At 33.0% G+C, this 27,998-nt stretch overlaps 5 protein-coding genes, 1 non-coding gene and 1 pseudogene across 12 annotated transcripts; 3 read left to right on the forward strand and 4 right to left on the reverse strand.

The window, feature by feature from the left end:
* The first annotated feature begins 230 nt into the window (after nt 1-230).
* LOC105800315 (inositol-tetrakisphosphate 1-kinase 1) lies at nt 231-2,126 on the forward strand. The gene has a single exon (XM_052621424.1). It carries the CDS (start codon nt 576-578, stop codon nt 1,671-1,673), a length of 1,098 nt encoding a protein of 365 aa, XP_052477384.1. The 5' UTR covers nt 231-575; the 3' UTR covers nt 1,674-2,126.
* A 1,784-nt stretch (nt 2,127-3,910) lies between these two features.
* Nucleotides 3,911-3,982, forward strand: TRNAW-CCA (transfer RNA tryptophan (anticodon CCA)). The gene has a single exon. It is a non-coding gene; the product is annotated as a tRNA-Trp (tRNA).
* A 1,812-nt stretch (nt 3,983-5,794) lies between these two features.
* LOC105800319 (syntaxin-22) lies at nt 5,795-8,223 on the reverse strand. The gene is made up of 7 exons (XM_012631357.2): nt 7,866-8,223; nt 7,426-7,519; nt 7,096-7,235; nt 6,821-6,895; nt 6,359-6,516; nt 6,172-6,272; nt 5,795-6,077 (listed from the first exon to the last, which is right to left on the reverse strand). The coding sequence occupies exons 1-7, from the start codon at nt 8,054-8,056 to the stop codon at nt 6,012-6,014; spliced, it is 825 nt and encodes a 274-aa protein (XP_012486811.1). The 5' UTR covers nt 8,057-8,223; the 3' UTR covers nt 5,795-6,011.
* A 2,023-nt stretch (nt 8,224-10,246) lies between these two features.
* Nucleotides 10,247-12,407, reverse strand: LOC105800321 (plastid lipid-associated protein 3, chloroplastic). The gene is made up of 3 exons (XM_012631359.2): nt 11,570-12,407; nt 11,111-11,306; nt 10,247-10,863 (listed from the first exon to the last, which is right to left on the reverse strand). The coding sequence occupies exons 1-3, from the start codon at nt 12,190-12,192 to the stop codon at nt 10,555-10,557; spliced, it is 1,128 nt and encodes a 375-aa protein (XP_012486813.1). The 5' UTR covers nt 12,193-12,407; the 3' UTR covers nt 10,247-10,554.
* A 2,435-nt stretch (nt 12,408-14,842) lies between these two features.
* LOC105800322 (LRR receptor-like serine/threonine-protein kinase FEI 2) lies at nt 14,843-19,718 on the forward strand (annotated as a pseudogene).
* A 540-nt stretch (nt 19,719-20,258) lies between these two features.
* On the reverse strand, nt 20,259-22,793 carry LOC105800323 (dual specificity protein phosphatase 1B). Of its 5 annotated transcripts, none has more exons than XR_001135791.2 (6): nt 22,662-22,748; nt 21,655-21,770; nt 21,435-21,570; nt 21,133-21,253; nt 20,637-20,841; nt 20,259-20,543 (listed from the first exon to the last, which is right to left on the reverse strand). XR_001135791.2 is itself a non-coding variant. In XM_012631360.2 (6 exons), the coding sequence occupies exons 2-6, from the start codon at nt 21,757-21,759 to the stop codon at nt 20,461-20,463; spliced, it is 591 nt and encodes a 196-aa protein (XP_012486814.1). In that variant the 5' UTR covers nt 21,760-21,770; nt 22,662-22,793; the 3' UTR covers nt 20,259-20,460. The 5 variants fall into 5 exon arrangements, 4 of the variants coding, with proteins under 4 accessions (XP_012486814.1, XP_052476495.1, XP_012486818.1 ...); XM_012631360.2 differs by having other exon boundaries at nt 20,696-20,841; nt 22,662-22,793; XM_052620535.1 differs by having other exon boundaries at nt 20,686-20,841; nt 22,662-22,750.
* A 1,349-nt stretch (nt 22,794-24,142) lies between these two features.
* LOC105800325 (dual specificity protein phosphatase 1) lies at nt 24,143-27,795 on the reverse strand. 3 transcript variants are annotated; one of them, XM_012631366.2, is made up of 6 exons: nt 27,714-27,795; nt 26,948-27,090; nt 26,716-26,851; nt 25,624-25,744; nt 25,163-25,308; nt 24,143-24,501 (listed from the first exon to the last, which is right to left on the reverse strand). In XM_012631366.2, the coding sequence occupies exons 2-6, from the start codon at nt 27,053-27,055 to the stop codon at nt 24,482-24,484; spliced, it is 531 nt and encodes a 176-aa protein (XP_012486820.1). In that variant the 5' UTR covers nt 27,056-27,090; nt 27,714-27,795; the 3' UTR covers nt 24,143-24,481. The 3 variants fall into 3 exon arrangements, with proteins under 3 accessions (XP_012486820.1, XP_012486819.1, XP_052476512.1); XM_012631365.2 differs by having other exon boundaries at nt 27,660-27,772; XM_052620552.1 differs by lacking the exon at nt 27,714-27,795 and adding an exon at nt 27,178-27,554.
* Nucleotides 27,796-27,998: the final 203 nt, after the last annotated feature.

Raw genomic sequence — 27,998 nt, forward strand, 5'->3', positions numbered from 1 at the left:
CAGCTGTCATATTGACCTAAGCTAAAAATACCTACCGTCCATTATCCGTTAATTGTGCGGCGCGAATCAGCATATCATCATAAAAACACGCCACGTGTTTCACTTGCATAGTCACCCTGGGTTACTCTATCATCATCTTCTAACCCTAGTCCCGTCGGAGTTATAAATATTACCTCCCTTCATCGTATCACATTTTCCTTAATTTTTCTTTCACTCTCTTACATTTAAAAAAAAAAAAAAAACTCCCCATTACGGTCTTATCTTACCCCTTTCATTTTTAATTTCGATTTTTCCAAGGCTTACAAGGAAAAAAAATAAAAATTTCCAGAATTTATTAAATTTTATATATAAAAAGGAAAACCCACCATAAAAGATTCCAAGAAATTGAGTCTTTTGATGAATTCATCAGCAGTGTATTTCGTTTTGTTTGGTTCCTCGGAAATCTAAAATGCGAAGAAACGAGTGTTTCGTGTTATGAATCGAGCTTTTTAAACGGTGAAGAAAACGAGTAGAAGGAGAGAGAATTTTGTTTTGGAAGATAGAAATTGAAGGGTTTGGGGGAACAGATCAGAGAAATGGCGGGAGAGAAGAGGAGATTCACGATTGGTTACGCGCTTTTGCCGAAGAAAGAGAACAGTTTCATTCGAGAATCTTTGGTGAACCTGGCGAAATCACGAGGAGTGGATCTGGTTAAGATCGATAGGGAGCGTTCTTTGGTCGATCAAGGGCCGTTCGATTGCGTACTCCACAAGTTGTACGGTGAGGATTGGAAGATCCAGCTCGCGGATTTCCGTTCTCGAAACCCTAATGCCGTAATCGTCGATTCTCCCGACGCGATTGAGCGGCTCCACAACAGGATTTCGATGCTGCAGGTGGTGTCCGAACTGAAGATCGAGAATCAAAGCGAAACATTTGGGATCCCTAAACAGATTGTGATTTACGACCAAGAAACCCTATTCGATAACCAAGCTTGGGAGTTGCTTAAGTTTCCAGTGATTGCGAAGCCGTTGGTGGCTGATGGAAGCGCCAAATCTCACAAAATGACTCTGGTTTTTAACCGCGACGGGTTGAACAAGCTCAAGCCCCCTATTGTATTGCAGGAGTTTGTTAACCATGGAGGGGTTATTTTCAAGGTTTACGTGGCTGGGGAATATGTGCAATGTGTTAAAAGGAAGTCATTACCGGATGTTTCGGAAGAAAAATTGAAGAGCTTGGAAGGTTCTCTACGGTTTTCTCAAGTTTCCAATTTGCCCACTCACGAGAAAAGCGATGATACGTATTATAAGATGATGAATTTGGAGGATACCGAATTGCCACCACAGATTTTCATGACAGATATTGCAAAGGGTTTGAGGAAGGCGATGAAATTGAATTTGTTTAACTTTGATGTGATAAGAGATACCCGGTTCGGAAATCGTTATCTTATCATTGACATTAACTATTTTCCGGGCTATGCAAAAATGCCAGGGTATGAAACAGTTTTAACTGATTTCTTTTGCGATATAATGATTCTGAAAGAAAGGGAAAAGGGTTTGCTTGAAGAATGTAGCCAGAAGAAAATGGCAGGCACTGATGGAAGGCAGCTTCTTAACTGCGAGGAAGAAGTGAGGAAAACTGTGACCAATTCCGGCTGTAGCGACGGGGAAGAGAAGGAGAACTCGATTCAAGTCTGACTAAAAATTGTAGGGAAATTTGATGAGAAAGGTGTAGCTTGATTTGTTTTCATAGCTGGTTGTTTTGGAGGGTCGTTGCAATTGTACAAGGATTGGAACCCTGGTGCTGGCTAATGGAGGCAAAGTAAGTTGCACACTATTCCATTGTTAGGCATTGGTTCATACAGGGGGTGACAATAAGTAGGTTGGGTACTTTGAGATTAGTTGTAGCCTCTTGACAAAAATTACATGGTGTTTCAGTGTTAATCATGTATATTCTGTCCGCCGTTGCTTTGGAGATAGGTACTTCTCAAAATACTTTGACGTTTTAGGGAAATTTAAGTTGTACTTTGAGGCTTTCAAGTGTTCTTTTGCTTAGCAACTGTTATAGTTTTCACCTTGACAAGTTTTAATCAGTGGATTTTTCCATATTTCCAATGATAGTTTCATTTTGATTTTCTTGCTTTTTGTCAATCATAGACTCATTTCTTGTCTTCTTGCTTTTTATGTGCATTGATTAAATCGTTGTGCTTCTTTAAATGCTTGATCGGATTTAGATTTGAAGAATTGATTGGTATGGCTCCAGATGGTTTTGTTCTTTGAAGTTATCGGTAGTTCCTCACTAAATCCTACCAAAAATGTTTATAAGGATGATGCTATGGTACCCCTTTTTAGTTTAGGTGCATAGGTTGCCAGCTTGGGGAATTAGTTCATATTCACCTCTACGATTTGCTGGTAATCGTTAGTTCACATTCTCTTCTAGGTTTTAAGGGTAATTGGTCTATAATGTGGTTGTTGAATATCAGAGATTGTAATCTGTTTTAGACAGGGTCCACCTCCTTTTTTCCCCATAAGGATCACCTTTAGAATGTGCATCCAGATTGCATACTACATTTCGAAAGAAAGCTATTGGTGCTTTAAATGGAGCGAAAATATCAGTTTTGTTTCTTTTTAATTCTTCTATAATGGAATACATTTTGAAATTGAATGCCAAGTGATGTGTTGATATCCAAATGTTCTATTAATTGCAGATTAGTTTTTATGATTGATTGAGAATTAGGTGGGAAGTTTTTGATTTTATGGTTGCAATGATCTTTTTAGCTACTGGCATCGAATAAGGGTTCATGATACCTTTGTTGCATATGCATGCTGTGAGGACCTTGGAATCTATTGAAACGTAAATCTTATACAAAGGCTTGCTGTTTTTTATGTAACTGTTTTTCATTTGTCCTGTTCTTGCATCCTGCTTTTATGGTACTATTTCCACCAACTTCTATTGCTGCCATAACCGACAAATTTTGACGGTTATTAGATTCCAAACCTTTTGCACTTGTTTTGAATCATAATGCCTTTTTAACAGTTTATGCTTCCACCATTACTTGTCATGATTAAAGCTTTACAGCTATATACTTTAATGAGTTGGTTACGGCACCAAGTGTTGGCTAGGAATACGTGAAACATTGTTTTCGTTTTGCCTGCATGCCAGTAGCTTGACCTTATATGGAGTTGCTCTGTTTTTTTGCATACCTGTATTTATTTTGTCTCCTGTAATCCTTTTGGCTGCCGGTATGGCCATTGAATGAGACAAATTCAGCCCGTTCCAGTTGCTTGGGTTCCAGTTCTATATATTTGTTAACAGATTTTACAGCTTGATGCATGTACATGCATATGGACCTAATTTTATCTTTATAGATGAGGCAATCACAATAGCATCTATTATGCATGTTGAACGTGTGTGTGCATTAACGTAGTGAACATGATATGCTCTACAAAAGGAAAGGTGGGTTTCAAAAGAGGTAATGAAGGTGAAAATTGAGGGAATCTAAAAAGTTTATTTCCGTTTCAGAGTTTGCTTCCTTTTACAGATAAATGCTGGCTGAGACTGAGTATTTTATCTTATCTATTCAAATTAACACATTTGTATTGAAATTCAAATGATGCTTTTAAATGGGTTGTGGTTCATTGAATCTACAATATTTTGCTTCTTTTGTTGCCTCATATCTTGGGGGTGTGTTTGAGCTTAGTTGTAATGACATTTAATCAAATGGTTGGCGCTACTTCTTTCCTGCTGTTATGTGGGAATCCCATCCTATTCACGTTATATAAATGCCTTTGTTTTTTTTTTTTTTATTATAAAAAGATTTTAAATGATTCCCTTCACATTCGTTTTAATCGTTATTCGGCTGAGTCCTGTCATTAACTAATATACCCATGTTTTATTCATTATTAAAGGTTTCTTAAAGATAGTAAAACAACGGGGATCCGTGGCGCAATGGTAGCGCGTCTGACTCCAGATCAGAAGGTTGCGTGTTCGATTCACGTCGGGTTCAAATCCCATGAACTGATCTCCGGTTTATCTATTTTTATTTCAGATCCCAAGTCCCAACCCAAATTTCCGTTGGCGTAGGTACCAAATAGTCCAATGCATTGTAAATAACATCAGTCAAATATAGAAGTAGTTCAATTAATTTAAGGCTTAAGATTTAAACATTCATCGAGCTTTATTATTAAGTGGTTGTTGCATGTGAATAAAATTATAATTTCTTGTTTAACCATGATTATAATTTATAAAGTTTTACAATCTTTCAAAAACATTCTCTATTGGAACAATGAAAGATTAATCTTTGTTCCCTTTAACAAACACCGTCGATAATGCACATGACAAGTCATAATCAATCTTCCATTTTTAAGTTAAATTTGCCTTGAGCTAATCTAACTCAGAAAACAACTTAAAATTATTCCAACTGTACTTTTATTTAATTTTAAAAACATACGAGTACATTTAGAGGAAAAAAAACAAAAGATTAATTCTATTTTGAAAGTCAATTTGATTATTTTTTAAAAAAAAATTAGGGCATAGAAACGGATAATTTAGGATCAGTGGTGAATTTGATTTCTCAAAAATAATAAAATTACATTTTTAACCTCTTATAAGTAATTTTCTGTTTGGTGTTAACTTAGGCTGCATTCGGCATTGATTATTTAATGAGCTTTTAAGGAAAAAAGTGTTTTTATATAAAAAACAATAAAGAATGGGGTAAAAAGTAAAAGCTTTTTCAGCTTTAAAAAAATCATTTTTCTCAGATGAAAAAGCCAAATTTTAATGCTTTTTTCAGCCAAAAGAGCTTTTGAGGTTGATATTACATTTTTGACCTTATTTGTTGTCTTCTTTTTTTCTCCTTTTTTCAGAAGTTAGAACTCATTTTTTCCCCTTTTTTCTTTTATTTGAACCCACTTTTCTTAAAATATTTAAAATTAATATTATATATTAAAATATTAACAATAAATTATAATAAATTATTTTTTTTAGATTTTTGTAAAAATATCATAATATTAACTAATTTGAACATTATTTAAATATATATTTGTTACTTTATAATATCATGTCTAAAATGAACATTTTATTTTTCAAAAGTACTTTTTGACAGTAATACCAAAAATTCAAAATTTTCAAAAGTACTTCTCAAAAGCACTTTTCTACAGCACTTTTCAAAAGCATTGCCAAACTAGCCCTTAAAGTTCTTCCAAATAGCTAATCTCGCTTTCAAATAGTGTAAAATATAAATTGTAAATTAGACATTTTTTGTATTGATTATTTTATAAGATTTGGGCTATACATCTATACAGTCGGTTTGGTAACTATTTCAATCTGAGCCTAATTTTCTAGTAATAAATTAGTGTAACTAATTTTTTTATACCAATTAAAATTTTAATTCATATCACCTGTTCCACTCAAATTCGGCCGCATTAATTAGAACATTATGCACTGATTGATACATGAATAATATATATACAATTTCTAATCTTTTCCGTATAGTACAAAGTAACAAAAATTTTATCGAAATATTATACATCTACAGATACATAAATATTTTATATTTAAAATTTATTTAATATTATTTTGATATTTTTCAAAATATTTATATACATATATTAAATATATATTTTAAAATATCACTAAATTTGAAACAGTGTATCTAAACAAATTAATACTGATACGTACTAATTTTAATAAAAAATAAATAAATTTACCGGACATTACAAACTACCTTGCAATGGAATATTACATAGAGCTACTTGCCCTTATTATTCGATCGCCTGGGAAGTTGCTTGTCGCAATAGGAAGGATTAAAAAAGGCATGGAAAATAAGGCCCGATATTGATATGGAAAACCGAACAATAATTACAGCAACAATTATTACAGTAAATTCCAACAAGACGTAAAGTATAATACACATAAAGCTGTAACACACCCTCAGCAAACCCAAAGATCAACAAAATATCATAATGGGCGACTGATAACCACATACTACATACCAAGACTAGAAATGACAAGATCTTTGAACTTACTCTTCTTGATCAGGCTGCAAGTACTACGATCACGATGAGAAGCACGATTCCGAATATCACCAGGAGCAAGCAGGCCTGTGGCAAGCCAATTTAGATGGTGCCATCAATCAGAGCATATATATGTCTTGATGGTGCTTTATATAAAGAATCATAGAGTATTGTGTGTTACCAGAGAAGAACTTGATCTCTGGATCTTTGCAGCTTTTACAAGATGGGATTTTGCTTGTACAGTGGCAGCCTGTGAATTTTCGATATGTGTTCCGATGTCATCTGCATTATAGATATGCTTTTGGTACATTTCAAGGCGATTCAGAACAAGCATAGTGAATTCAGTGCAAAGGATGAAATGCTTTTACCAATTAGAGCTCCTTGTTCATGAACTAGCACTGCAAGATCTTTGAATATCTCGTTGACCTCACCAATTTTCTGCTGAATTTCTTGTATTCCTAGTTCTCTTTCTTCAATAATAGCCTCATTAAATGCAATCTCATTATCCAACAGCACAACCTCCTGTCTTTAAGAAGAAAAAAAATACTCAAACGGTAAAAAGGCTGTAGTTGGATATCAAATGATAATCAGTTATAAGAATATAATAGATAAACAACATCCATGGATCACAGAGAAGCAATACTTATAGTAGTAGCAGGATATGGCTCATAAGTATTTAGAATATACAATTCAGCAAGACATAATATCACTTGAGATCTTTTTGATCATTATCACCCTTGAACAGGTGTTTGTATGCATATAAATGTACAGAGAGGCAAAGCTTGCATGTAGATGGCAACTTCCTAATCTATTTGTAAACCAGAACTTACCTTCTTGATTCCACAAGAAGGGCTTTCTGTTCAGCACCTTTATCTGAACCTAAGTCTATCTCACTGGTCCCGTTGCTGCATGTAACAGGAAGAAGCATGATTAAGGATATCCACACAAAACAAATTTTGCACTTGCAAACAGTAAATGGCAGAAACTTCAGTAATCAATATAGATAATTTTATGTGTGATTTGATAAAACCATCTTGCTAATAACTCAATTTTCTAAGTATGCCACTAACACAAGAATGATGAACCGTCCTATACATGAAACTACCTTGAAGGAAGAACTGCCTGGGGAACAAAAGGAGTGTATGCCGTTTCTCTTTCGGCTGCGAGTCGTTGAGCCTTCTGAAACTCTTTCAAAACTGCTTGAAAATCCTTGGCAAGTTTAGCATCTATTATCTTCTTGCTTGCCTACAATTACAAAGGATTAAAAGGGCATCAAGTACTTCCTGAGGGGAAAGGGGGGCGTTGAGTGGTTTTATCAATAAATTCAATCACCAATGCATGATGAGTTACTATGAGTTGGAATAGAACAAAAGAAATATTATGAATGAATAACACCAGAGGTCCACAGCTATAATCAACCAAAATCCAAGCTTACGCTAACTTCATCACGGTGATCTGTTTCACTAGCTTGTTTAAGTTTGGTGGAAGTGTCCTTCACTAATTGTCCAATATGCAGCCTCGTTTTGTGCCTGCCAATTGAGAAATATGTCAGCTATATTCTCCCACTCATGACCTGATTAGAATATAATCAAAATCACTCGAGAAATTCGAAAGATCATTGCATATGCAATACAATGTTGGCAGATCGCTAAGTGATCATAAAAACACCAACGTTAACTATCAAGAAACAATATAAAGTTATAAATTTAGAGAATTTCATCTAAATTGGACTTGATACAAAAGCTAAAATCAAAGCGATTAACAAATATAAGCAACAGTTTTGTCTAATTTGATCCAAAATCAAATGATGATAGCATTGAAATAAGGTGAACAGTTAAAATCGTAAGCGAATGGACTGAATTGGGAAGACTTGACAGTTTTTCACGGAGGTCGGGCGAGTCCTTAGGGGTACCAAGGGTGTTGACGAGTCGCTGGAAGGTGGAGACAGCGGTATTGATCTGGAAAATGCCAGAAGCCACAGCTTGCGTGGCGTCTTGCTTGCCGTTGATGAGGTTTTGCTGCCTCGAAGGAAATGACCGTCCAGCTTCCAGATCCTGAAAGCTCATGATTGCTCCTTCTCTGTATGTCTTCTTGTTACGAACACACTATTTTCTCGAGAAAAGGGATGGGAAAAAAGCAAAGAAACAAGCTAAAAAACTCTGTTCTGTTGCACCGTTTAAAATAAACTGTTGAGAAGTAAGTGAAGAAACAGGGCGAGAATTGAGAGGAAGGAAATTATTTGACGTTTTCGAAAAAACAAATAAAATAAAAAATATATTTAATAAGGGAAATGCTATCGTTCGTTGTCCATTTATTTGTTTTGGTGATGTTTTATTTATTTGATTAATTATATAACAAGTAATAGAGTTCGGTTGAAATGCAAATATTTTAAGTAACGGGATGACGTAATTTTATTTTGTACTTTGACCCTTAATCTATTTTTTCCTTGGGATAAGTAACGTTAACGGTATGCTTTATTACTTTGAAAGAAAAGCTGAGGGAGAAGATTAGAATAGAATTCTCTACCAACACATCTTAATAAAATTTTTAAGATAATGAATTAAAATAGTCACTTTTGTTTACCTATTTATATTTGAAATGTTAAGTTTTAGTCACTTGTATTATCGTGTTATAACATTTTAGTTACTAAGCCGTTATTGGTGTTACATGTTAAGTTTTACTAAGCCATTATCGGTTTTCATATTTTTTCGTTTTAAGCAATTTAATTTTTTCTTTTATTTTTTAACTTCCCTTTATTTTTCATTCTCTTCTACTTCTCCCTCTATTTTCCTCCCTTCTCCATTCCTTTTAATGTAGTTTTTTTTATATTTTTCATTTGTTAAAACTAGTCTCTATACTTTTATTTTTTGAACAATTTATTTTTTTCGAGTGAGGCGAACTTGTGGACTAGTTTTAACAAATAGAAAATGTTAGAGTTGTGTAACCCAAATTCTAAGAGATTGCTTGCAAGTCAAGTTAAACAAAATATATTTTCTTTCTAAAAGATTTAGTATTTATTAATTTAATATATTTAACATTTATTAGTATAATTTATTTGCCCTACTAATTTAGCCTATAAATAGGCTATTTTACAACTTTATAAAATACATCAATTAGAGATTAGAACTCATAACATATTTAGAGAATTTTGTGTTTACGTTTTGAGCGTTATTTGTTTTTGGGTTTTTCGGAGTTTAGTTTTTTATCTCTATCTTTTGTACTCTTCGTTCTTTTGTCATTATAGTAAATTTATCTGTGTCCGTGATTTTTTATCCTATTTGGAGGGATTTTTTCACGTTAAATTTGTGTGTTCAATTTCTCAATTTATTCTGCTATTTTTGTTACTTGTTGCTTAATCGGTTCGATCCTAACAGAAAACAGAGAAAAACTACGTTAAAATAAATGAAGAAGAGAGAAGCAGAAGAAAATGAGAAAAGAAAAAGGAAAGTTAAAAGAATATAAAAGAAAAAAATTAAATTGCTCAAAATGAAAAAAATATAAGAATCAATTGTAGAATTTAACCTAAAATTTTCGTTTAAAATGATGATTTAACATGCCACGTCAGCTTACCGTTACACTATTAACAGCTCAGTAACTAAAATATTACAACACGATAATGTAAGTGACTAAAACATAATATTTTAAACATAAGTGACTAAAATATAATCTGACACAAACAAAAATGACTATTTTAATAACTTACCCTAAATTTTATTGGAGTATATACTAGAGATACTAAAGATATAAAGTTGAATCCCATGTGATGGCTTGATGGTCAAGAGTATTCATCATCTCAGGTATAACCTGAATTTCCAGATGTAGCCTAAATTCGAGTCGCGTTAGACACGTTGATTGTTCAGGCTTTTCCCTATTATTGTTATTCACCAAACAAAATATATATAAAGTTATCCTCAACTGAACTTTTGAATTAAATAAAAAGAAACAAATGAATAATCTAAAAAACCGGTAAACCCACCAATTTTTTTTATTGTTTCATAAGAGAACATCATTCAAACTTCAATTTCTGATTTAACTAATTCGATATTGTCCAATTGTAAAAAAATTCAATGCTCCAAATGAAAATAGCTCTAAAAGAGTACTGCTGAGATCCTATATAGTTACCAGATACCATAGAGTCTCAGACCCCAGAAAGAGAATAAAAATCTCTGGCTAAGGAAACGATATCCCCACCCAAAGAATGTAAAGAATCAAATCAAACATTGAAGCCAGAAATGCAATTGGCTATGGCTCCAAGCTATTGTAATGGTTCTGCCTAACATTAATAAACAATATATAATATTAAACCCAACTTACATATAGGATTCCACTAGATACCATTATCAACAGACCAAGTATTTCTAGTTTTACACCTCGCAATCAGGAAATGAAATTGTTCAATTTCTCCTTCAAATGCATACGTTTAGAAGTCTGTCTCCCACAAGTATTATTTTTATCCTACACTTGACATGTAAGAATTATCAACAACAAAAATTTCCTTGGCTCTCAGCGGAAAGGATGACAACGACAATATATATGGTACATCCCCTTCATAGATACTGTATGGCTACTGCTCCAGAAGAGGACTCCCCTGTCTAGCAAGCACAAAAAGACCACCATCTCCTCTAGATATCCGAAGATCTTCATCAAGATATGTAATCAGAAGCCAGGAACTTGATCGGTTACCAATGGGAATCTTAAGAGGTGGCTGACCCGAAATGGTTCTTGAAATATTTGCGACTAAATCCTGCAGGGGGCCAAGAGATTGCTGCACAGGCGACAAACTAATTCTTTGACCAAAAACATCTATATCTGCAGGAAGATCAACACTTGGTTTTATTTCTGGAGGTTGCACAATCCCTTCCTTAAATTCAACCTGAATGTTTCAATACATTAAGATTTCCAAAATCGATAATACGACAACAACCATCATTCTCAATCATTTCAATTAACAATTTGCTTGCTTATAGATCCCAACACCATATATATACAGTGTCGAAAGATGCAATCTTTTGTTGGATAACACGCTTCTAGTTTTTTCGCAATGAAGCCAGTGTTAAATCAATATATATATATATATATATAGCTTAAACAACAGCGATTGGGTTTAATTTAGGATTTACCTGTATTCTTGAAGGAGATCTAACTTCGAAGGTAGCTGATGCACTAAAGGAGAGATCAGCAAAAGGGCCAGACAATGTGGTGGAGTTCACAATAGACTGACTCGCTGTATCAATTGATTGGCTTATGCTTTTAACTTTCAGTAGGGGGGTTGCACCAGCTGCCAGAAGTGGCAACAGTTCTGAAAACGCCGTATACCTGAAAATCAAACAAGTATGAGATAAAAACATGTACTACTCAATAAACTAGCATTATTTTCAATCATGGGATTAGCAATACGGTTCCATTCAATTCTAAGCTTTAAAACATGTAATGGAGCTAATGTCAATGCTAACAAGGGCAGAAAATGCAGAATTGCAGGCCCTAAATAAATGCATTGTTTCAACTGAATCAAACATTTTCCAACTCAATCAAGAGCAATTTTCATCAAGCAATAATATTTAAATAAAGAAGGCACTCACAGCAAAATCCAGTTGCCATCAAGAAGCTGAGTGGCCTCAATCGGAGCTCGGGTCGGGTTAACAGCTTCCAACTGATTGACTAACTCCAAAATCTCAGCCCTTAACTCCTGCCCCGCTCGAAACCCCAACTCCGTCCCGTAAACCGAATCCACCAAACACCTCTTCAAATCCGCAACCCTATCATCAAAACCCTCCGCCACATCCGCAGTCGCTGGCTCAGCAGCCGCAGTCGCTGGCTCAGCAGCTCCTTGGGCAGCGGCGGGGGTACCGTTACCTTTCTCAACATACTGTTCCTCCCACTCGTCCTCGTTCCTCGGAGGATCAGAATCGGGGAGCTTGGTGGGTACGGGATCCGACCCAAGCTCCGATCTTTCACCCCATTCATCGGTTATGTTAATCTGGGTAGGGGTTTCTGGGTCGGAATCGGATTCGGATTCGGGAGTAGGGTCGGATCGTGAGCTGGAAAGGGAAATGAAAGAAGAGAAACTGAGGGGTTTGTGGGGTTTACTTGAAAAGGGGAAGGAGAGAGAAGTAGGTTTAGGGGATTGAGAGAAGAAAGACTTGACTTTGAGAGATTTGGATAGGAGGAGAGAAGAAGGTTGAGCGGTGAGGAGAAGCGCCATTTTCTTTTGGTTTCGATCTTTCAACTTCCTCTGCAACTCAGCTTCTCATTGACTGGTAGTTTCTTCTGTGGTTTTCAAACAAACATAACCAAAATTGCTCAGAGGAAAATCTTAGATTTTTTCTTTTAATTATTAAACCACTAAATAAGAATTACTAATTAGATTTTTGTTTCAGCTGTCATGGTTAATGCATGGGTGGGAATCATGCTCGTAAATTATTTGAGTTTCAAATAAATTCATTTTGATTGGGTAATTATGAAATTGAGTTTGAGAAACTCAAGCTATCAGCAAAATTTAACTTTAATAATCCTCGATTAAGTCTATCAAGCTTTTTGTATTTTATATACATTATTAACTTTAAAGTTTAATTATGAGCTTGAGTACAAAAATAGCAAACGAGCTTAATCAAGCTCAAGCTTAAAAATAAATGCTTGGTTGAGCTCAAGTTGAGTATCAAGCTTTAAATTTTAAGTTGAGCTCGAACTTAGTAGTATTCAAGCTCGTCTCAACTGGATTACACCCTTATTTTCGAGTGTATTGAATTTTATGCAAGGTAAACTATACTAATAGTCGTCCAATTATTAATAAAAAATTATCATTCAATTATAAAAAATTATAAAATAATCGCTCAACTATTTAATTTTGTCTGTTTTAATCACCAACTAACTAACATATTTTTCATAATTAAATAATTAAAAAGAAATCTATTAATAATTGGGTTACTACTAATTTAATTATCTTTTATTTAAGATGTCTTTGATAAATTTAAAAATATTATAAGCATAGAATATAATAATTTTATTTAATAATAGTGAATTTTAAAATGATCAAATGTAAATATTTCCAATTAAATAGTAAATTTTATAATCTTGACGCCACTATATCTATATTGCATTTGTTTTCCATATGTGAAAAAAAAATTGAAACGGACTAAATAATAATAATTTTTGTGGGTTTTATTTATTGATTTTAATATTCTAAATTGAAAGAAGTGGTGTTAGGTGAATAAACCATGGAAAATGATGTTTTTGGCTGGCAATCTCGTCAATGTCATATAATACTAATGCCGAGATGTTTGCTGAGTGAATCCAAAAACAGTGAAGATGCCATTCCACTTCTCCCTGTTTAAATGAAAATTCTTTTTTATATTTATTTGTGATCAGTATAAAATGACGATAATAATAAAATTAAATATTATAATAATATTATAACATGAGATAAAAAATTAAATAAATTACACTAAAAATAAACACTTATTAAAAGAGACCTAAATGGCTAAATCAACTCAGGAACACTCTTTTGTTTTGGTGTTAATCTTAAAAGAAATTGCCAACCAATTGTTGCACTTTAAAGTAGGGGTTGGTTTTTATGACTTTTCTTTAGGCCCTGAAATGGTTACTCACAAGCTTTGGACCTATAGATTGATATTTGGTCCAATGGACCAAGAAAATCCTCCGAGTACCTCAACCTTGTTGGGTTGGTAAGTGCCATGGATTTAGTTAAAGTATTAAGAGCTACTTTATTTATTTTTTCAAAAAATAATTTTTAGAAAATGAAGGAAAAATAGTTTTAAAAGTATGATTCAAATGCTTAGCATTGTGGTACAAAGATAACCTGAAAATTTAAAATGTTAATTTTAAAACTTAAGGTTTAAAGAGAAAAAAATGGTTAAAAGGAATGCAAATAAAATTATCTAACTGTTAGAAAAGGTTTAATATAAAATTCTCCTTAAACTATATATTTTTATTTTAGTATTTAAATTTTTTAAGTTAAATTTGATACTTAAACTAAATTTTTTTCTCTCAGTAATACATCGATTTATCAACCATTAATCAACCACGATCAATAGTGACATGATCCAATCACCAAGTAATATAAGGTAAAAGGTTACATAAACAATACCACATCATTTTTTATGTCAAATAATTTTAAAAATAAAAAAATAGAAAAGTATATTTCGTGATTAAGCCTAATCCTAAATATACAAAGGTGTTTTTTGATCTATTTCTTGTGTGGTTGTCAAGAATAACAGGCTACAATAATAGGAATATGCATCGCTTCAGTCAACAATTATACAGATTAACCTCTTATAGAAATGATAAAAAGTTTCATTTAATTTGCCTAAGAAGTTGTGTTTATGACTTCATATGAAAAAGAAAATTGGTGTATGTGTTGATTATATATATTCAACACGTGACAAGCTTCGGCAAAAAAAAAAAAATCTCGAAAAAGCGCAGCGTGCGCAAAGACTTTTAAGCATAGCTGGGTTCACTCACAATCGGTTCTAGAAAGAAGGAAGCGTCGGTTGACACGTACGGAAGGTCACAATCGCACGTGCGAAAGCTTCTCGATCTCATTGGCTGGCTCAGCTCACCCTTTTGTTTCTAAGCATCTAGTTCTTTTCTCGCTCGCTCGCCCGCTCGCTCTTTTTCCACTACTAAAAACTCTCTCCACTCTACGATCACACATTCCCTTTCAGAAAACAATAAAAATAAAAATAAAAACCAATCTGGCACTCATTACTCATACAACAAACAAAGTAGCACTGAATCATTTTTGTTTCCTCCACTTTATTTTTTTGTTTGTTTTCTTTCTTTACAACTCATTGCCTGCTGCAGATCGAATCAATCTCGAAGGTTTTTCTTCAATTTCTCCTCTCTTTTCTTTTTCTTCTTGTTTCTGAATTTAGCTTTGTTTATGCTGAAGTTCTAGATAATGTTTATTATTTGCTGTTCTACGCTCGCATCTTTACTTCGTTTTAGCTCAATTTCTCTTCAGCGTACTTAAGATATAATTAGCTTAAGTTGAGCGGCAGATTCTAGGAATCTCAATTTCGTTTTTTATGGCGCGAAATTTATGTCACTTTATCGATTATTTTGTTCTTTCAATTCAGCTTTTATCAAATTTTAGAGGCTGTTAGTTTAGTTTCAACTTCAGAGGAAACGGCTGTAGCCGTGTAGAAGTATAGGTTGGAGAAGATGATTTTTAGATTAACCACTTTCTATTGTATTTCTACTTAGTATGTGCAACTTTAAATGGAGATTTGAAAATATTTCGCGTAGACCAAAGTACCAAACTGCTAAGCTCTTCTTATATTAGGTAACGGATGCAATACAATAAAATCCTTTGATGATCAGAATTTTGTTTATAAGATGGGTTCAATTTTCTTTAAACGGGCTCTGAAGTCTAGTACTGCTAGTTGTTCTAAATGTCTGCTATCATCTGCTGTTTGTTTATGAATTGTATTTTTGAATAATATTACTTTCTTGTACTGACTAGTTCATTCATGAAGATTCGTGACACACAATGTATGGCACAAGAGCAAGCAGCTTTTTCAGACTAGCTTGTTCATCATATCTAAACGTGCAAGGGTTTTCTAGATAAATTACCCCCCCCCCCAAATTCATGATTCAGCTATTATTTTATGTGTATTAATGTGTAAGGCTTTGGCACTCTGGGTTGTCCTTTGCTTCTGTATGAGAGGGTGCTTCAAGTTCCTCTGTTCTTTAAACAGAAAAAAATGTTAATGATAGTTTTTTTTTTCCCTTTTACAGGGGGATTCTTGGTTAGTTTTTACTAATGCATTTTTGCGCAAACTGGAAGGGTTTTGGAAGCAATTTGTGTTCGATTCAAGAAGATTGATCTACATTTTTATTTCAGATTTTGTATTGTTTCTAATTCTTATCTTGCTTCTCTTTTTCTTGCCAGGCATAAATTTTCTTTCTTTTGTGGCTGCCAAATGGCAGTATAGATCAGATAATCATATGTTACAACAAGGACCAATTTTCGAGCTTGGTTTGTCAGATGATTTTTAGCATCTATATTATGCTTGTTCAGTGCCATTATGGGCATATGTCTGATGGAATGTCAATGGCCATGGCTGCTTCACGCACTATTCTTTTTTTCTTAATAAACGAAGGCAGAGCTATCAGTCCTGATGGTAGGTGATATATATGTGTTAAATAATTATAGTTATTTTATCTTCTTTTTCTCTCACCATTTTAAAAAGATCTGTAATGCTTTCCTTATGTATCACATTTGGTAGGAATATATCGGATAATTTTCTCACTTAGGAAATTTTACATATTGACAATTTCCCCCTTTTTGAATTATGGCGATCATGTTTACTTTTAGTTTTCATCATGCTTTTGCTTTCCTTTTTTGACTTTGTCATTTAGGTTGTAGTTTTGATGATAACAGATTTTTTGGGGTTTTAGAATCTTTATCTAGCCAGTTATTAAGAGCCTTTCTGGTTATAAAATGTGAAAGTGCTTTTCTTGATATGCAGGAGAGGCACTTCTAAGCTTTCAGGTAGCAATCGTTAGTTCAGACGGTGTATTTTCTCACTGGAGACCAGAGGATCCTGATCCATGCAAATGGAAAGGGGTGACATGTGATAGTAAAACCAAGAGAGTGACAATTTTGTGAGTTTCGAAGATCATATCCAAATGTCTTCCGTTTGACAATTTTGTCTATGTGGCAGTGCCATTTAACATATTCTTTTTTCCCTATTTTTTCTCTTCAGGAGCCTTACCAATCATAAACTGAGTGGTCCTATGTCACCTGAACTTGGGAAGCTGGAACACTTGAGACAGTTGTATGTATTATTGGACGGACTTGTTTTTCTTCATCTTTGATGCATGATCTGGGGATTGTATCCAAATATTATTTGTTGCAGCTGATTTTTTCTGTAATTGTTTTGTGAAACAGAATTCTTTGTAACAAAAACTTTTATGGGGCAATTCCTTCAGAGCTTGCTAATTGCACAGAGCTGCAAGGAATGTAAGTATTACTATCCACGTCTGGATTCAGCAATCTTATGCTTCTTCGTGCTTGGAAAGTCTTGTTAGCTGTTCTACAGATTTTTCTTGCAAATGGTTGAATTAAAATCTTTCATTCCCTTTGAGATTCACCATTCGGCTGTGGTGTTGATGCAAGCAAAACAGCACTTAGACCCTCAAAAATACCTTTTCTTTTGTTTGATTATGAATTATAAATGGATTTTCTTTTGGTTCTATTGTTCTTATGTGTTGGATATTTATAATTTTCAACCTGTATGCTATCCTTTTAGTATGTTTGTGTGAAGGCCTAGGGGGGAAGTGAACCTTGGACTTTCACGCTTTATTGGGTGGTATCACGACTTGGCCTATCACCAGGCCAAGTGATATGTTTTTTGGGAAGCAGGGTTGGCTAGGTGAATAATCTCCTTCGTTGGACCTTGTCCTGATATTTTATCCAACTTGGACGTTCTCAAATCTAATCGTTTTTTCATATAAAGAGGAGAAGTAAAAACCAAGAATTAACCTTTCCTGTTACTTTCTATTAGTATTGCCTAAATATTATCTGAATGTATTTGGTATTTGAGGTTTTATGTTTATTTTCTGAAAGATTGACATTGTGGTGTTCAACTAGTTTGTTGTAAATATGAAGTACCTATTATGGCTTTCAAGTTTGAGGGTTATTTAGATTCGGTATTGAAGAATTTGTTTTGAAATTGCCTGCATTTATTATTTTATTAAACTGTAATCTGTTCTCTTCTACAGCTACTTGCAAGGCAATTACTTAAGTGGAATAATCCCAAATGAATTGGAGAACTTATCTTCACTTCAGAATCTGTAAGTTGTTTCTTTTGCTAATAAATGTGGGCTAGAGTGGTAAAGAGCTGAGTGTTGATATTGCTTAATGATGCTTACATTTTCTTTAAAAAAATTGCAGGGATATCTCGAGCAACTCTCTCAGCGGATCTATCCCTCCATCAATTGGGATGCTGGATAAGCTCATTACATTGTTAGTTCCCTTGCTTCATATTTGTTAGCTTCTACAACTAAGTTTACTTAAAGATATATTGAACATGAACTGATCTTTGGTGATCATATTGAATTTCCTGAAGCAATGTGTCCAAGAATTTTTTGGTTGGTCTTATACCATCACAAGGTGTTTTCAGCAGCTATACTGCAAGCTCGTAAGTATAATTTATTTTGCTTCTGTGTTCAATAAATTTTTTGTTATTTATATGCTATGTCAGCAAAATTGTCATGCAGGAGGGTTCCAGGAAGTGGTATCCTTATATGTGATACCTTTACTGTGCAATTTTAGAATCTTCATCTTCTGGAAAGTCAAAGAAGATTGTTGTACGATTATTAGGCTAAATAGTTTAACATGTCCTTTTGGCAGTTTTGTTGGGAATCGTGGTTTATTGGAAAGCAAATCAATGTAGCATGCAAAGATGACAATGGAGCTACGACAAATTCCAGGTCTCCAAGTTCAGGTGAGCTGCATACATTTGGGAATGTATAACTCTGTGTTTGGTGCTTATTTCAGTGTTAAAATATGGATATGAAGAATTTAAATTTTGTCTGTCAAATCTGAACTCCTCGAAATTTTCTTGCCTTTATTCTTGAATCTATTGTTTTCTTCTTGGAGGTCATTTTGGTTAATATTTCAATCTTCTTCTTGTAGCTCAAAATTAAGGTGGTAAAAAGAAATACTCCGGCAGACTTCTCATTAGTGCATCAGCCACTGTAGGTGCACTACTTTTGGTGGCACTTATGTGTTTTTGGGGATGCTTCCTATATAAGAAGTTTGGTAAAAATGAGGGCAGAACTCTGGCCATGGACGTCAGTGGAGGTGTTCTTGCTAACTGATCTTCAATTTTGGAAAATCGAGCTGTTTTCAGTTTTCATATTTACTCTCTAATATCTCAACATCTCTATTAACATGGTACTGTTGCTTCAGGGGCATCGATTGTTATGTTTAATGGAGACTTGCCATACTCTTCCAAAGACACCATTAAGAAATTAGAAACTTTGAATGAGGAACACATTTTAGGTACTGGAGGGTTTGGGACAGTGTACAAACTTTCTATGGATGATGGAAATGTGTTGGCTTTGAAACGAATTGTGAAGTTGAATGAAGGATTTGATCTATTTTTTGAAAGAGAGCTTGAAATTCTTGGAAGCATAAAACATCGATACCTTGTAAACTTGCGAGGATATTGTAGTTCACCTGCATCAAAGCTGTTAATCTATGATTATCTAGCAGGTGGTAGCCTTGATGAAGCTCTTCATGGTGAGGCTCCTTAAACTATTTTTATTCAAAAGCAGTTCTCATTTCCTGGTTTGCCTCCATGTTTCTCACAACTCAAAAGTAGTGCAAGCAAAAAAAACAAGCACTAAATGAGGGGGCTCGAAATCAGCAGCTGCAGCTTTCACTTGTTCATTTCATTAAATTCTTTATGCGGATCGAAGTTGGAAGGTCCATCTGAACTGTTCAATGGAAGTAGTTTTTAGGTGCATATTTGTCCTTCATTTGGCATGGGTGAACTTCCTTTTTCTCTTTTGATTTTAGGCTTTTTTTTTTCGTTCTAGCTTTGCCTTTATGAAATCAATATGTAATCTTCTTTATCCAGTCCTTAAGTACAAATTGAGAATATTTGGGCTTTTGGCAGATCCTTGTTGTTTATACCATTTTTGTAAGATAAAGCTTCATTATTACAGTAATAATTTGATGGATGAAAGTTACTTTTATCTCGCAATTCTACTATTATGAACTGAATTGAACTGCGGAACTGAAATGAATGTGTTTTCGCAATTATTTTTTTCAAAACATGTTTAAACTTGTTAACTATTCTGAACTAATACTAGTTTTATCAAATTCATTTCTCAAATTACTTCTAATATAATTTTCCTTCCTTAATACGAATGGACATACAAACAGCTGGTATTCCGGCCATTCAAAATTTTATTTGTGGGACCAATGTGATTATATTGTTAGAATTATACGAAATTATGAGAATAGATAAATTAATTGCAAATTTGAAAATTATTTCCTACATTATTACAGTATCATCTATAAGAGCCATCGTTTTAATTGACGATATTGAAGATTTGTTGTCTTTTAAATCGGAATCTATTAAGCTGAACATCTGTTTTTTATATTTTTTTTTCTTGGCTTGAGCTAATAATGCGCTAACAGTAGATTTAGCTTGGTGAAATTTTGCAGTAATTTGGTCCAAGATAGTGGACTTAATCCTGGATTTAAAAAAAAAATTCAACTAAATGCCTAGATTTATAAAAAATTCATATATATATTAACATTTTAATTGAGAAAAATTTCCATTCTATTATTGTATGTTCCAATTTATATAGTTTAATAAATTGGATCATGTTTATTTGGCTAGTATATGTTGATTACATTTAACCATCACACAATATACTAGCATCTTTATCGAGTGCATCGTAACAATGCCAAAAAGCCAGGCCTTTCTTCTCACTGCTTTTTGTTGAAGAAGGAGAAAATGGACCGACAAACTAACGCAGACCGATTGAGCCGAGTCTTTTCATATTCCTTACCTACATTACAAGAAAGAGTCACACAAACAAAGTTCAGTCCAAGTTATAGTGAATTCACCAAGAATCAAAGCAAGCAAAAACCACAAACTATACACTCAAACGCAACAGATGGAACTTCAAGGGCCTAGGGAAGTGACCGAACAATGATCAACCTCGAAGGGTTTTTTCAAATTGTTGCAGCTGTAAAATGAAACCAGAATTCGGAGATGCTTGAGGTCGTCTACGCTTTACATGTTCCAAAGCTTGAGAAAGCCTCATACCATGCTTTTTCATTAGATAAGCAATAACCACTGTCACACTGTAAGGTTCGAGAAACAAAAGCTTTCAACATGATGTACTTAGATAACATAATATAAAAGCTATTATCGAACAAAAAGGTACTACTACAAGCTTTTCTTTTTCTTCTTTTTAATGTTTAAATCATATTGTTGATATAATAAGCAAATTCCCATTTGTGACAAACTATAAAAGGTTTCGGAATAACAGTAATGCAAGCTGAACTAGTGATGCTCTAACAATGTCTGTAAAAGTAAAAACTTCATATATCTTTAGTTATGTTGTAACCCTAATAATAAGTATGGAAAACCACCTTCTAGATATTCCCATAAAGCAGTGAACCAACACACCACCACCTAGTCTTTTAGCTTCATCGATGAAGCTGAAACACTCGTCAAAATACTGCATTAGATTCGTATCTTCCCTGTCCATGACTGTCTCAAATTTTATCAAAGCACCAAGAATTCGACAAGTTAAAACTTTCATTTTGCTGTCATGTTTCTTAGCTTGTTTATCAAGGAATTGGAAGGACAAAGGGAAAATTATTTGCTAAAAAGCATAAACTCCGATCTGAACTAAGAAATTTTTGCTAGAACAGGCAAGAATCCATGATACCTTCGATAATTTTATGAGCAAACTCATTTGGATACAAAGGAAGAGATAGGTTAGCCACGGTTAAGATATGCGTTACATTGGAGCTTTTCAATGCACCCTTATTGCTTGCATCACCCAAGGAACCCAAAAAAAGGCCCTGAAAAACATATATATGAAATTAGTCTAGAGAGAACAAACAAAAGTAGGATAAAGCAAAAGCAAGGTCATAAAAAATGAGTACCTCTTCAATTTGGCATAGAGCACCGTTTCCTTGAAATTTTCTATATATATCTACCCTGCACCTTTCTTGCATTTCATTTTCGATGGAATAATGGATCTGATCCATTCTTTTTAACCCTTCAAAGGCAGGTGCATGACACTCAACTGGTAAGAAACATGTTTGATCTATGCAACAGAACGACCAAAATTTCTCTATTTTAACCTTTTTATATGTTAAACTAGTTTCCCATGTCAGTGAAACACCAGTTAGCAATTAGCATAGGCATGAATAAGTTAGAATCCAAAAAAAGATAGTGAATTTACATCAAACAGAATTAAACAGCTGAAAAGCTAACTTGTAGCAGCTACTAACTATCTCATGTTTAACATTAGACTTTCATATAGATTAAAACTACAATCTATACAAATATATATAAACCATATTCAATTTTTTTTGTTAATCCCCATACGGAATCATGAATACCATTTCCAAGTGTTAAAAATGGCATTATGGAACATAATTAGATGCCCAGAACAGAGCAAAATTCTGGGAAGAAAAGAAAAAGAAAAAAAAATCATTCTTATATAAAACCTACATTATTAAACATTCCAATTGGTGTTGCAATTCTGAAATCTGATTTCATTGATCAGCCTAGGTTTCAACCATTAACGCAAACCCATAATTTATCACAGCGGAAAACAAAAGCTACGCATTTACCCAGATTTATAGAAACCATGAACCGTATGTATTCTGGAAAAAGTCCTTAATGACTATGTTATACGACCAAGACAGCAGTTAAAGTATAAAAGTACAAAGATATGGAAAAAAAAAAGTCTTAAGAAGGCCAAATTTAGCATGTTAACCATTTGGGTAGCTCAAAGATCCAGAGGAAGTTAATTAAAAAATACAGCAGTGTAAGAGAAATTTCAAAGACATGAAATTGGGGAATGGATAAAGAGAATGAAACTAAAAAGCTTTTCCCTTTTCCTATGAAATTCTGAAATGGGATTGAAGAAAGGAGTACATACCAAAGAGAAGCTCCGGATCTCTTCTTTAACTATGTTGTATTGGTTATTGATTTGGGATGATATTTTCTAGTTATCTGCTCTGACTCTAAATATGTTTTCGTAATCATTCGGACACATTAATTATAATTGTATTTCTAACTATTTTTAAACCATAAATTTTTTTATAATTTCCTTTTATTAATAGCTGTATTTTACGTATTATATTTATATAAATTTTAATAAATTAATACCTCATACTATATAAATTTCAAACTCCAATTAAATATGGAATCAATTTTTTTAAATGAGTGACGCAAATTTTAAATGTTAAATTTTTCTTTTCATAAAATTTAGATTTAAAATTTTATTTAAGAGGTTGATAATATATTTTTGTATTCGTTTATATATTCAAACTTTTTAAAAATATGCATTATATATATATATATAATATTTTTAATTATCCATTCGCTTTTATATCTTATTATTTTAAAGATTATCAAATCTAGATCAGGTGTGTTACGTCTTTAATGGTGCAGTGACCGTTGAATTCACCACATGCCGTGTACTTTGTTCAGCGTGCTATTATTATTATTGTTATTATCCCAAGCAATAAAATTGCTTAATTTGAATGAGAGCGATTCATGATTTTAAGAAATGGAAGGACAATTAAGATATTTCTGTTTATTTTTGTGGTGAAGGAAAAGAAAAGAAAGATTAAATAAGGAAAAAAAAAGAAAGAGAAAAAAAAAAGTATGTGTATTTCTATAATTTTCATATTATTTTTATGCGATAATCATATTCGATGTACTATATATTTACATGAATTTTGTCAAATTTATAGTTTAATTTATTTAAATTCTAACCCATTCATTATTTATACTATGTTTTAGTGTTTATTTATATTGTAATCGTGTCATGTAATTAAGTTGATCTGAAATTATCAAGTCTAATTAATACTGTTAAAATAGTTTTTAATTGAGATAAATCTCAAATTTATACATGAACTTCGGTCTAATGTGCAATTTTAGACATAAAATTTGATTTTGTATATTTTATACATAAAATTTTGATTTGATTCAGTTCTCAAAGATTATTAACACTATTTATCATCATTTTATGTTTATATATTACGCATATAAATAATTATATTTATCCAATATAAAATAAATTGATGTATTTATTTCTTTAAATGTGTATGGTTGAATCAAAATCAAAATTTTATGAATACATGTAAACCACAATCCAAAATCCATGTACATAATTGAACTAAATTAAATTTCATATATCAAATTATACATTAAATCAAACTTCAATTTTAAAATTTTCACCTTTACAATTATATATAATTTGTCTTAAAAGTATTCATGGTATTATTTTTATGTAGATTTTAACACATTCATGTATTTGTACTATAGCTTGTGCCATTGCTTTCCATTTATAGGAAAAACAATTTTCTAAATAAACCTAAATAATTTTAATTATTTGGAACTAAAAAACAAAAATAATACAAATTGAAATTTCTTACAATTTATAAAATAAATAAAATTCAAATTCATAAATTAACGTTTCCCAAGACCCATCCTTTGCAAATTTATTTCAACATTGAAAAAGAAACAAAAATTATTATAAAGGAGACTCCTCCTTACAGCCTGTTCAGGTTAAATGCCAATGGGAGCTTGATATATCCAATCTGCAAAGTGGTGGCTGATCAGCTATCGCCACCAACCTGCAACCGCAAGCCTTAAATAAAATCTACATAATATGTTGATCATATATCAATATCTTTGCCTAACTGACTGTTTCTCTACAAGATGAAGCAGCTTTTCTTCATTCATGATCTTTCATTTGTTCTTTGTTGGCTCTGCAGCATCGCCGGTGGAAATAAAACAAGGGAGCCGTTCAGTTAATGCAAAAATTGAACATGCAATAAAAGAAATACATAGGCAAAACGATTACGAACTGGAAAAACAATGAATGATAGGAATTCAACTGGCAATACTAACATTGTCATTTATAAATGCAGCTCCACGAAGTCTGCCATGGAGATTTCTAAACACAATCTACATTATTAAGCCTTTAAAGATCCCATTTAAAAGCATATATAGTTGGAATAACCAATTTCATCAAGGCCTGTTTTAGCACTGCGTTGGCACAGTTTTTAAGGTAAAAAATTTGCTTTACACCGCAAATGCAATGGTAAACGGTAAAAACATTTTATTATTTTTAACATAATACTTCTTTGACATTCCAATTCCTTGCAACAATTTTTCACAATAATGTAGAACAGTTCAAAAGTTTTTAAACCCCATATTTAACCATACTTTTTAAACACACTTATATTCCAATGAAAAATTTTCCTAACCCAAGCTTTTCCCAGCAGCATGATATGTATCGAAAGCTTCATTTCGGGGATTGATGCATGATTATACAGGGTCATGTTTGTATGTGTGATGGTACTTTTGCATCAAGGGGTTAATATAAAGATGTCTGTATTTATCTAGAAAAATAATATTAAGACTAACCTTGAAGAGATTTTTCAAACTCTTTCAATTGCTGGATGAAACCAGGATTAGGAGATGCCAGTGGTCGTTTGCTCCTCACATGTTCAAAGGCCTGTGAAAGGCTCATACCATGCTTTTTCATTAAATAGGCAACAACGATAGTCACACTGCATGACAACAATTTCAGCACTCAAAATGACTCATCTGAGAAAAAAAAAATCTAGAAATGCTTTAAGCATCTAACAATTTAAAGAACCAAGGTGTAGCTCGAAAGAATATCCTTTTAAAATGTGTTGTTTAAGCATGGGAAGGAGGGGAAAAACTTTAATATTATTTTCTCTCAAGTAACAGACAGAAAATAGAGGTTTTTATAACCTCCGTTCTCAAGAGTTCCAATTTCTATCTTACTTGTTTTCAGACTTATTTCTTTCTATTGCTGCTGTTTTCAAACTAAACCACACCAAGATCACTAGAAACATTACCTTCTTGATTTTCCAACGAAGCAGTGAACCAATACACCACCACCTTCTCTTTTTGCTTCATCAATGAAATTGAAGCATTCATCAAAATACTGACTTAAGTTTGTGTCTTCTTTGTCCAAGACTGTCTCGAAGAGAAAAAGAAAGGTTTTAGAGTAACCATTAAATGCCACTTTTGGATGCACAATAGGGCTTAAAACATTAATAAGCATAAGAACCTCTAAGGTACTATAAGTACTTATTCTATGGATGGTAGAAATCATAATGCTGCAGAGGAAGCACAGAAAAAAGACTAGAGAAAATCATTATATAACAAAAGGTACAAACCTGGTAGAAATTGATAAAACATGAAGGGAGCTCAGGGGATGCTTGAGCATATGGAGCAGACAGCTTAATTTGCGGAGATTAGCATGCAATTGTAACTTAAAGATAACTTGTCACATTCCTAGTTTTTCTTTTTTTGGCCAATGCCACAATCTTAGACTTAGTTAGAAACTCATAAATGGAGGAAATATGCTATTTGAGGGGTTAAATTAACTAGGACTTTATTTTATATTTAATGGGTTTAATTGTAACTTCTATGTATAGTTATATATTAAGAATAGTTCAAAAAATTTATATTGACTAGCATTTTACTTCTTTCCCAAATATTAGGATTTTAGGCTTATATTTGGCATTTAGCAGTTTCTTAGTGTATTTCTTACTCTGTTGATTCCTTTCCGATGTTCTCTATATTTCTTTTGTTTCCTCCCAATTTTGTCTGCTCCTCACACATTATTATCAGTCAATTTCAGATTTTCCCAATAATCTATCTCTTCTCCTTACTTATCTTACATCACTTGTTTTGAAACACACAACATTTTGCAAAGCTAAAGCCTTATCCTACATCACTCGTTTTGAAACAAAAAATTGCTGCAAAGCTAAAGTATGCATTAGGTGACAACTCGATTTTCGCCTAGGTACTGAACAAATGCACAACTTTAAACATCAGCAGACAGGTGAAGTTACAATGCCTAGAAATTCACAGCATGGAAAGTTCAAGCTTTATGATATGTTAGTTCAATTATAAAACCCGATAAAGGAGAGCATTCCCACCTGGTATAACTTTGTACACGAAGTCATTGGTATGTACAGGTTTCAGGGAACTAGCCACAGTTAAGATGTGCGTGATATTTAAACTTTTAAGTGCATCAATATTATTAGCAGCTGCAATAGAACCCAAAAAGAGACCCTGAGAAAATCAAAAGCCAAAACAACGAAAACATTCAGAAATAAGTCGCATGAATAATCGAAATAACAGAGCAGACAAGGAAACCGAGTCTATTACCTCTTCTATTTCACATGGAACGGTGTCTTCTCTGAAAGTTCGTGTGAAATTTATAACTCGCAAAAGAGCTGCTATTTGATTTCGCATAGAATCATCAATCCGACTCATTGCGATAAAATCTTCTTTAAATGATTCTCCTTCAACTTCAAAATAGGCATAAAACAACCATAAATTGCATGTTCCAATAACCTTAACTAGAATAGGCATTTAGAGAATGTAAGGGAACATACTCAAAGATGCAGCAAGTTAAACAGCAGCAACATGTCGTTTTCATATACAATTGCAATTACAAAAAAATTCTGAATCAAAATCAATAAATGATTTTGTGAAAGGAATTCATTAACCAATATGAGAAATGTTTCCGAAAGACACCACTCAAATTAATATTTTCAAATTTATAAGTCGAGAAAAAAGAACCCCTAAGAAATGGAAATTTTTAGGATGTGGAAAACCAACGGCAAAAGCAGATTATGCATTTTACATGAAAAACAAAAATGATTCCGGTGAAAACAGCAAGACAGGTAATTCAAGAAACCAAATTCATCATCAGAGCTCCCCCACCCCCTCCAAAAAAAATTAATATAACATCATTCAGATTATCAAAATCCACATCAACTTTCAAGGGCTGTTCCCATTTCGAAAATGATAATAATAAGATTAAGTGCATCGAATATAATTTTTTTTCTTATTGAAAATAATTAGAATACTTTACCTGTAAAGATTCCCTGGGAATTACGAGGAAATAGCAAGAAAAAATGGTGATTACCTGAAAGAAATAGATGGGAGAAATTCCGAAAGAAAGTCGAATGAAGATCGCTTGGCTGGGATCACCTAAAACGGTGCGTTTGGCGTAAAATTATTTATTTTCCATATTTAAATAATATTTTTATTAGAAACTACAGTCACAAAATTATGTCACTTAACTAAAAAATTCTAAAATTTGTTTTTTTGCTCACTCAGCTTTTAAGTGGCTCCTTTTAGTTAGTATAATAATAATTTTAGTCCAAAAATTTTATATTTTTTTTCAATTTGCCCTGGGTTCTATATAAAA

The sequence above is a fragment of the Gossypium raimondii genome, chromosome 9, assembly GCF_025698545.1.
Source record: "Gossypium raimondii isolate GPD5lz chromosome 9, ASM2569854v1, whole genome shotgun sequence".
Lineage (NCBI taxonomy): Eukaryota > Viridiplantae > Streptophyta > Magnoliopsida > Malvales > Malvaceae > Gossypium > Gossypium raimondii.

What these genes read in the sequence shown, in the direction of transcription:
- LOC105800319 (XM_012631357.2), bottom strand. Translation starts at nt 8,056, where the DNA reads ATGAGCTTTCAGGATCTGGAAGCTGGACGGTCATTTCCTTCGAGGCAG. An exon ending in CCCGACCTCCGTGAAAAACT is followed by an intron (nt 7,520 to 7,865) that starts GTCAAGTCTTCC and finishes CTCAATTGGCAG; the next exon opens with GCACAAAACGAGGCTGCATA. An exon ending in CAGGCAGTTCTTCCTTCAAG is followed by an intron (nt 6,896 to 7,095) that starts GTAGTTTCATGT and finishes TGTTACATGCAG; the next exon opens with CAACGGGACCAGTGAGATAG.
- LOC105800315 (XM_052621424.1), top strand. Translation starts at nt 576, where the DNA reads ATGGCGGGAGAGAAGAGGAGATTCACGATTGGTTACGCGCTTTTGCCG.
- LOC105800325 (XM_012631366.2), bottom strand. Translation starts at nt 27,055, where the DNA reads ATGAGTCGGATTGATGATTCTATGCGAAATCAAATAGCAGCTCTTTTG. An exon ending in TTCCATGTGAAATAGAAGAG is followed by an intron (nt 26,852 to 26,947) that starts GTAATAGACTCG and finishes TGATTTTCTCAG; the next exon opens with GGTCTCTTTTTGGGTTCTAT. An exon ending in TTCGTTGGAAAATCAAGAAG is followed by an intron (nt 25,309 to 25,623) that starts GTAATGTTTCTA and finishes GTTGTCATGCAG; the next exon opens with TGTGACTATCGTTGTTGCCT.
- LOC105800321 (XM_012631359.2), bottom strand. Translation starts at nt 12,192, where the DNA reads ATGGCGCTTCTCCTCACCGCTCAACCTTCTTCTCTCCTCCTATCCAAA. An exon ending in GATGGCAACTGGATTTTGCT is followed by an intron (nt 11,307 to 11,569) that starts GTGAGTGCCTTC and finishes TTTGATTTTCAG; the next exon opens with GTATACGGCGTTTTCAGAAC. An exon ending in GATCTCCTTCAAGAATACAG is followed by an intron (nt 10,864 to 11,110) that starts GTAAATCCTAAA and finishes TGAAACATTCAG; the next exon opens with GTTGAATTTAAGGAAGGGAT.
- LOC105800323 (XM_012631360.2), bottom strand. Translation starts at nt 21,759, where the DNA reads ATGGATCAGATCCATTATTCCATCGAAAATGAAATGCAAGAAAGGTGC. An exon ending in CTCTATGCCAAATTGAAGAG is followed by an intron (nt 21,571 to 21,654) that starts GTACTCATTTTT and finishes TATGTTTTTCAG; the next exon opens with GGCCTTTTTTTGGGTTCCTT. An exon ending in TGCTCATAAAATTATCGAAG is followed by an intron (nt 21,254 to 21,434) that starts GTATCATGGATT and finishes AATTTGAGACAG; the next exon opens with TCATGGACAGGGAAGATACG.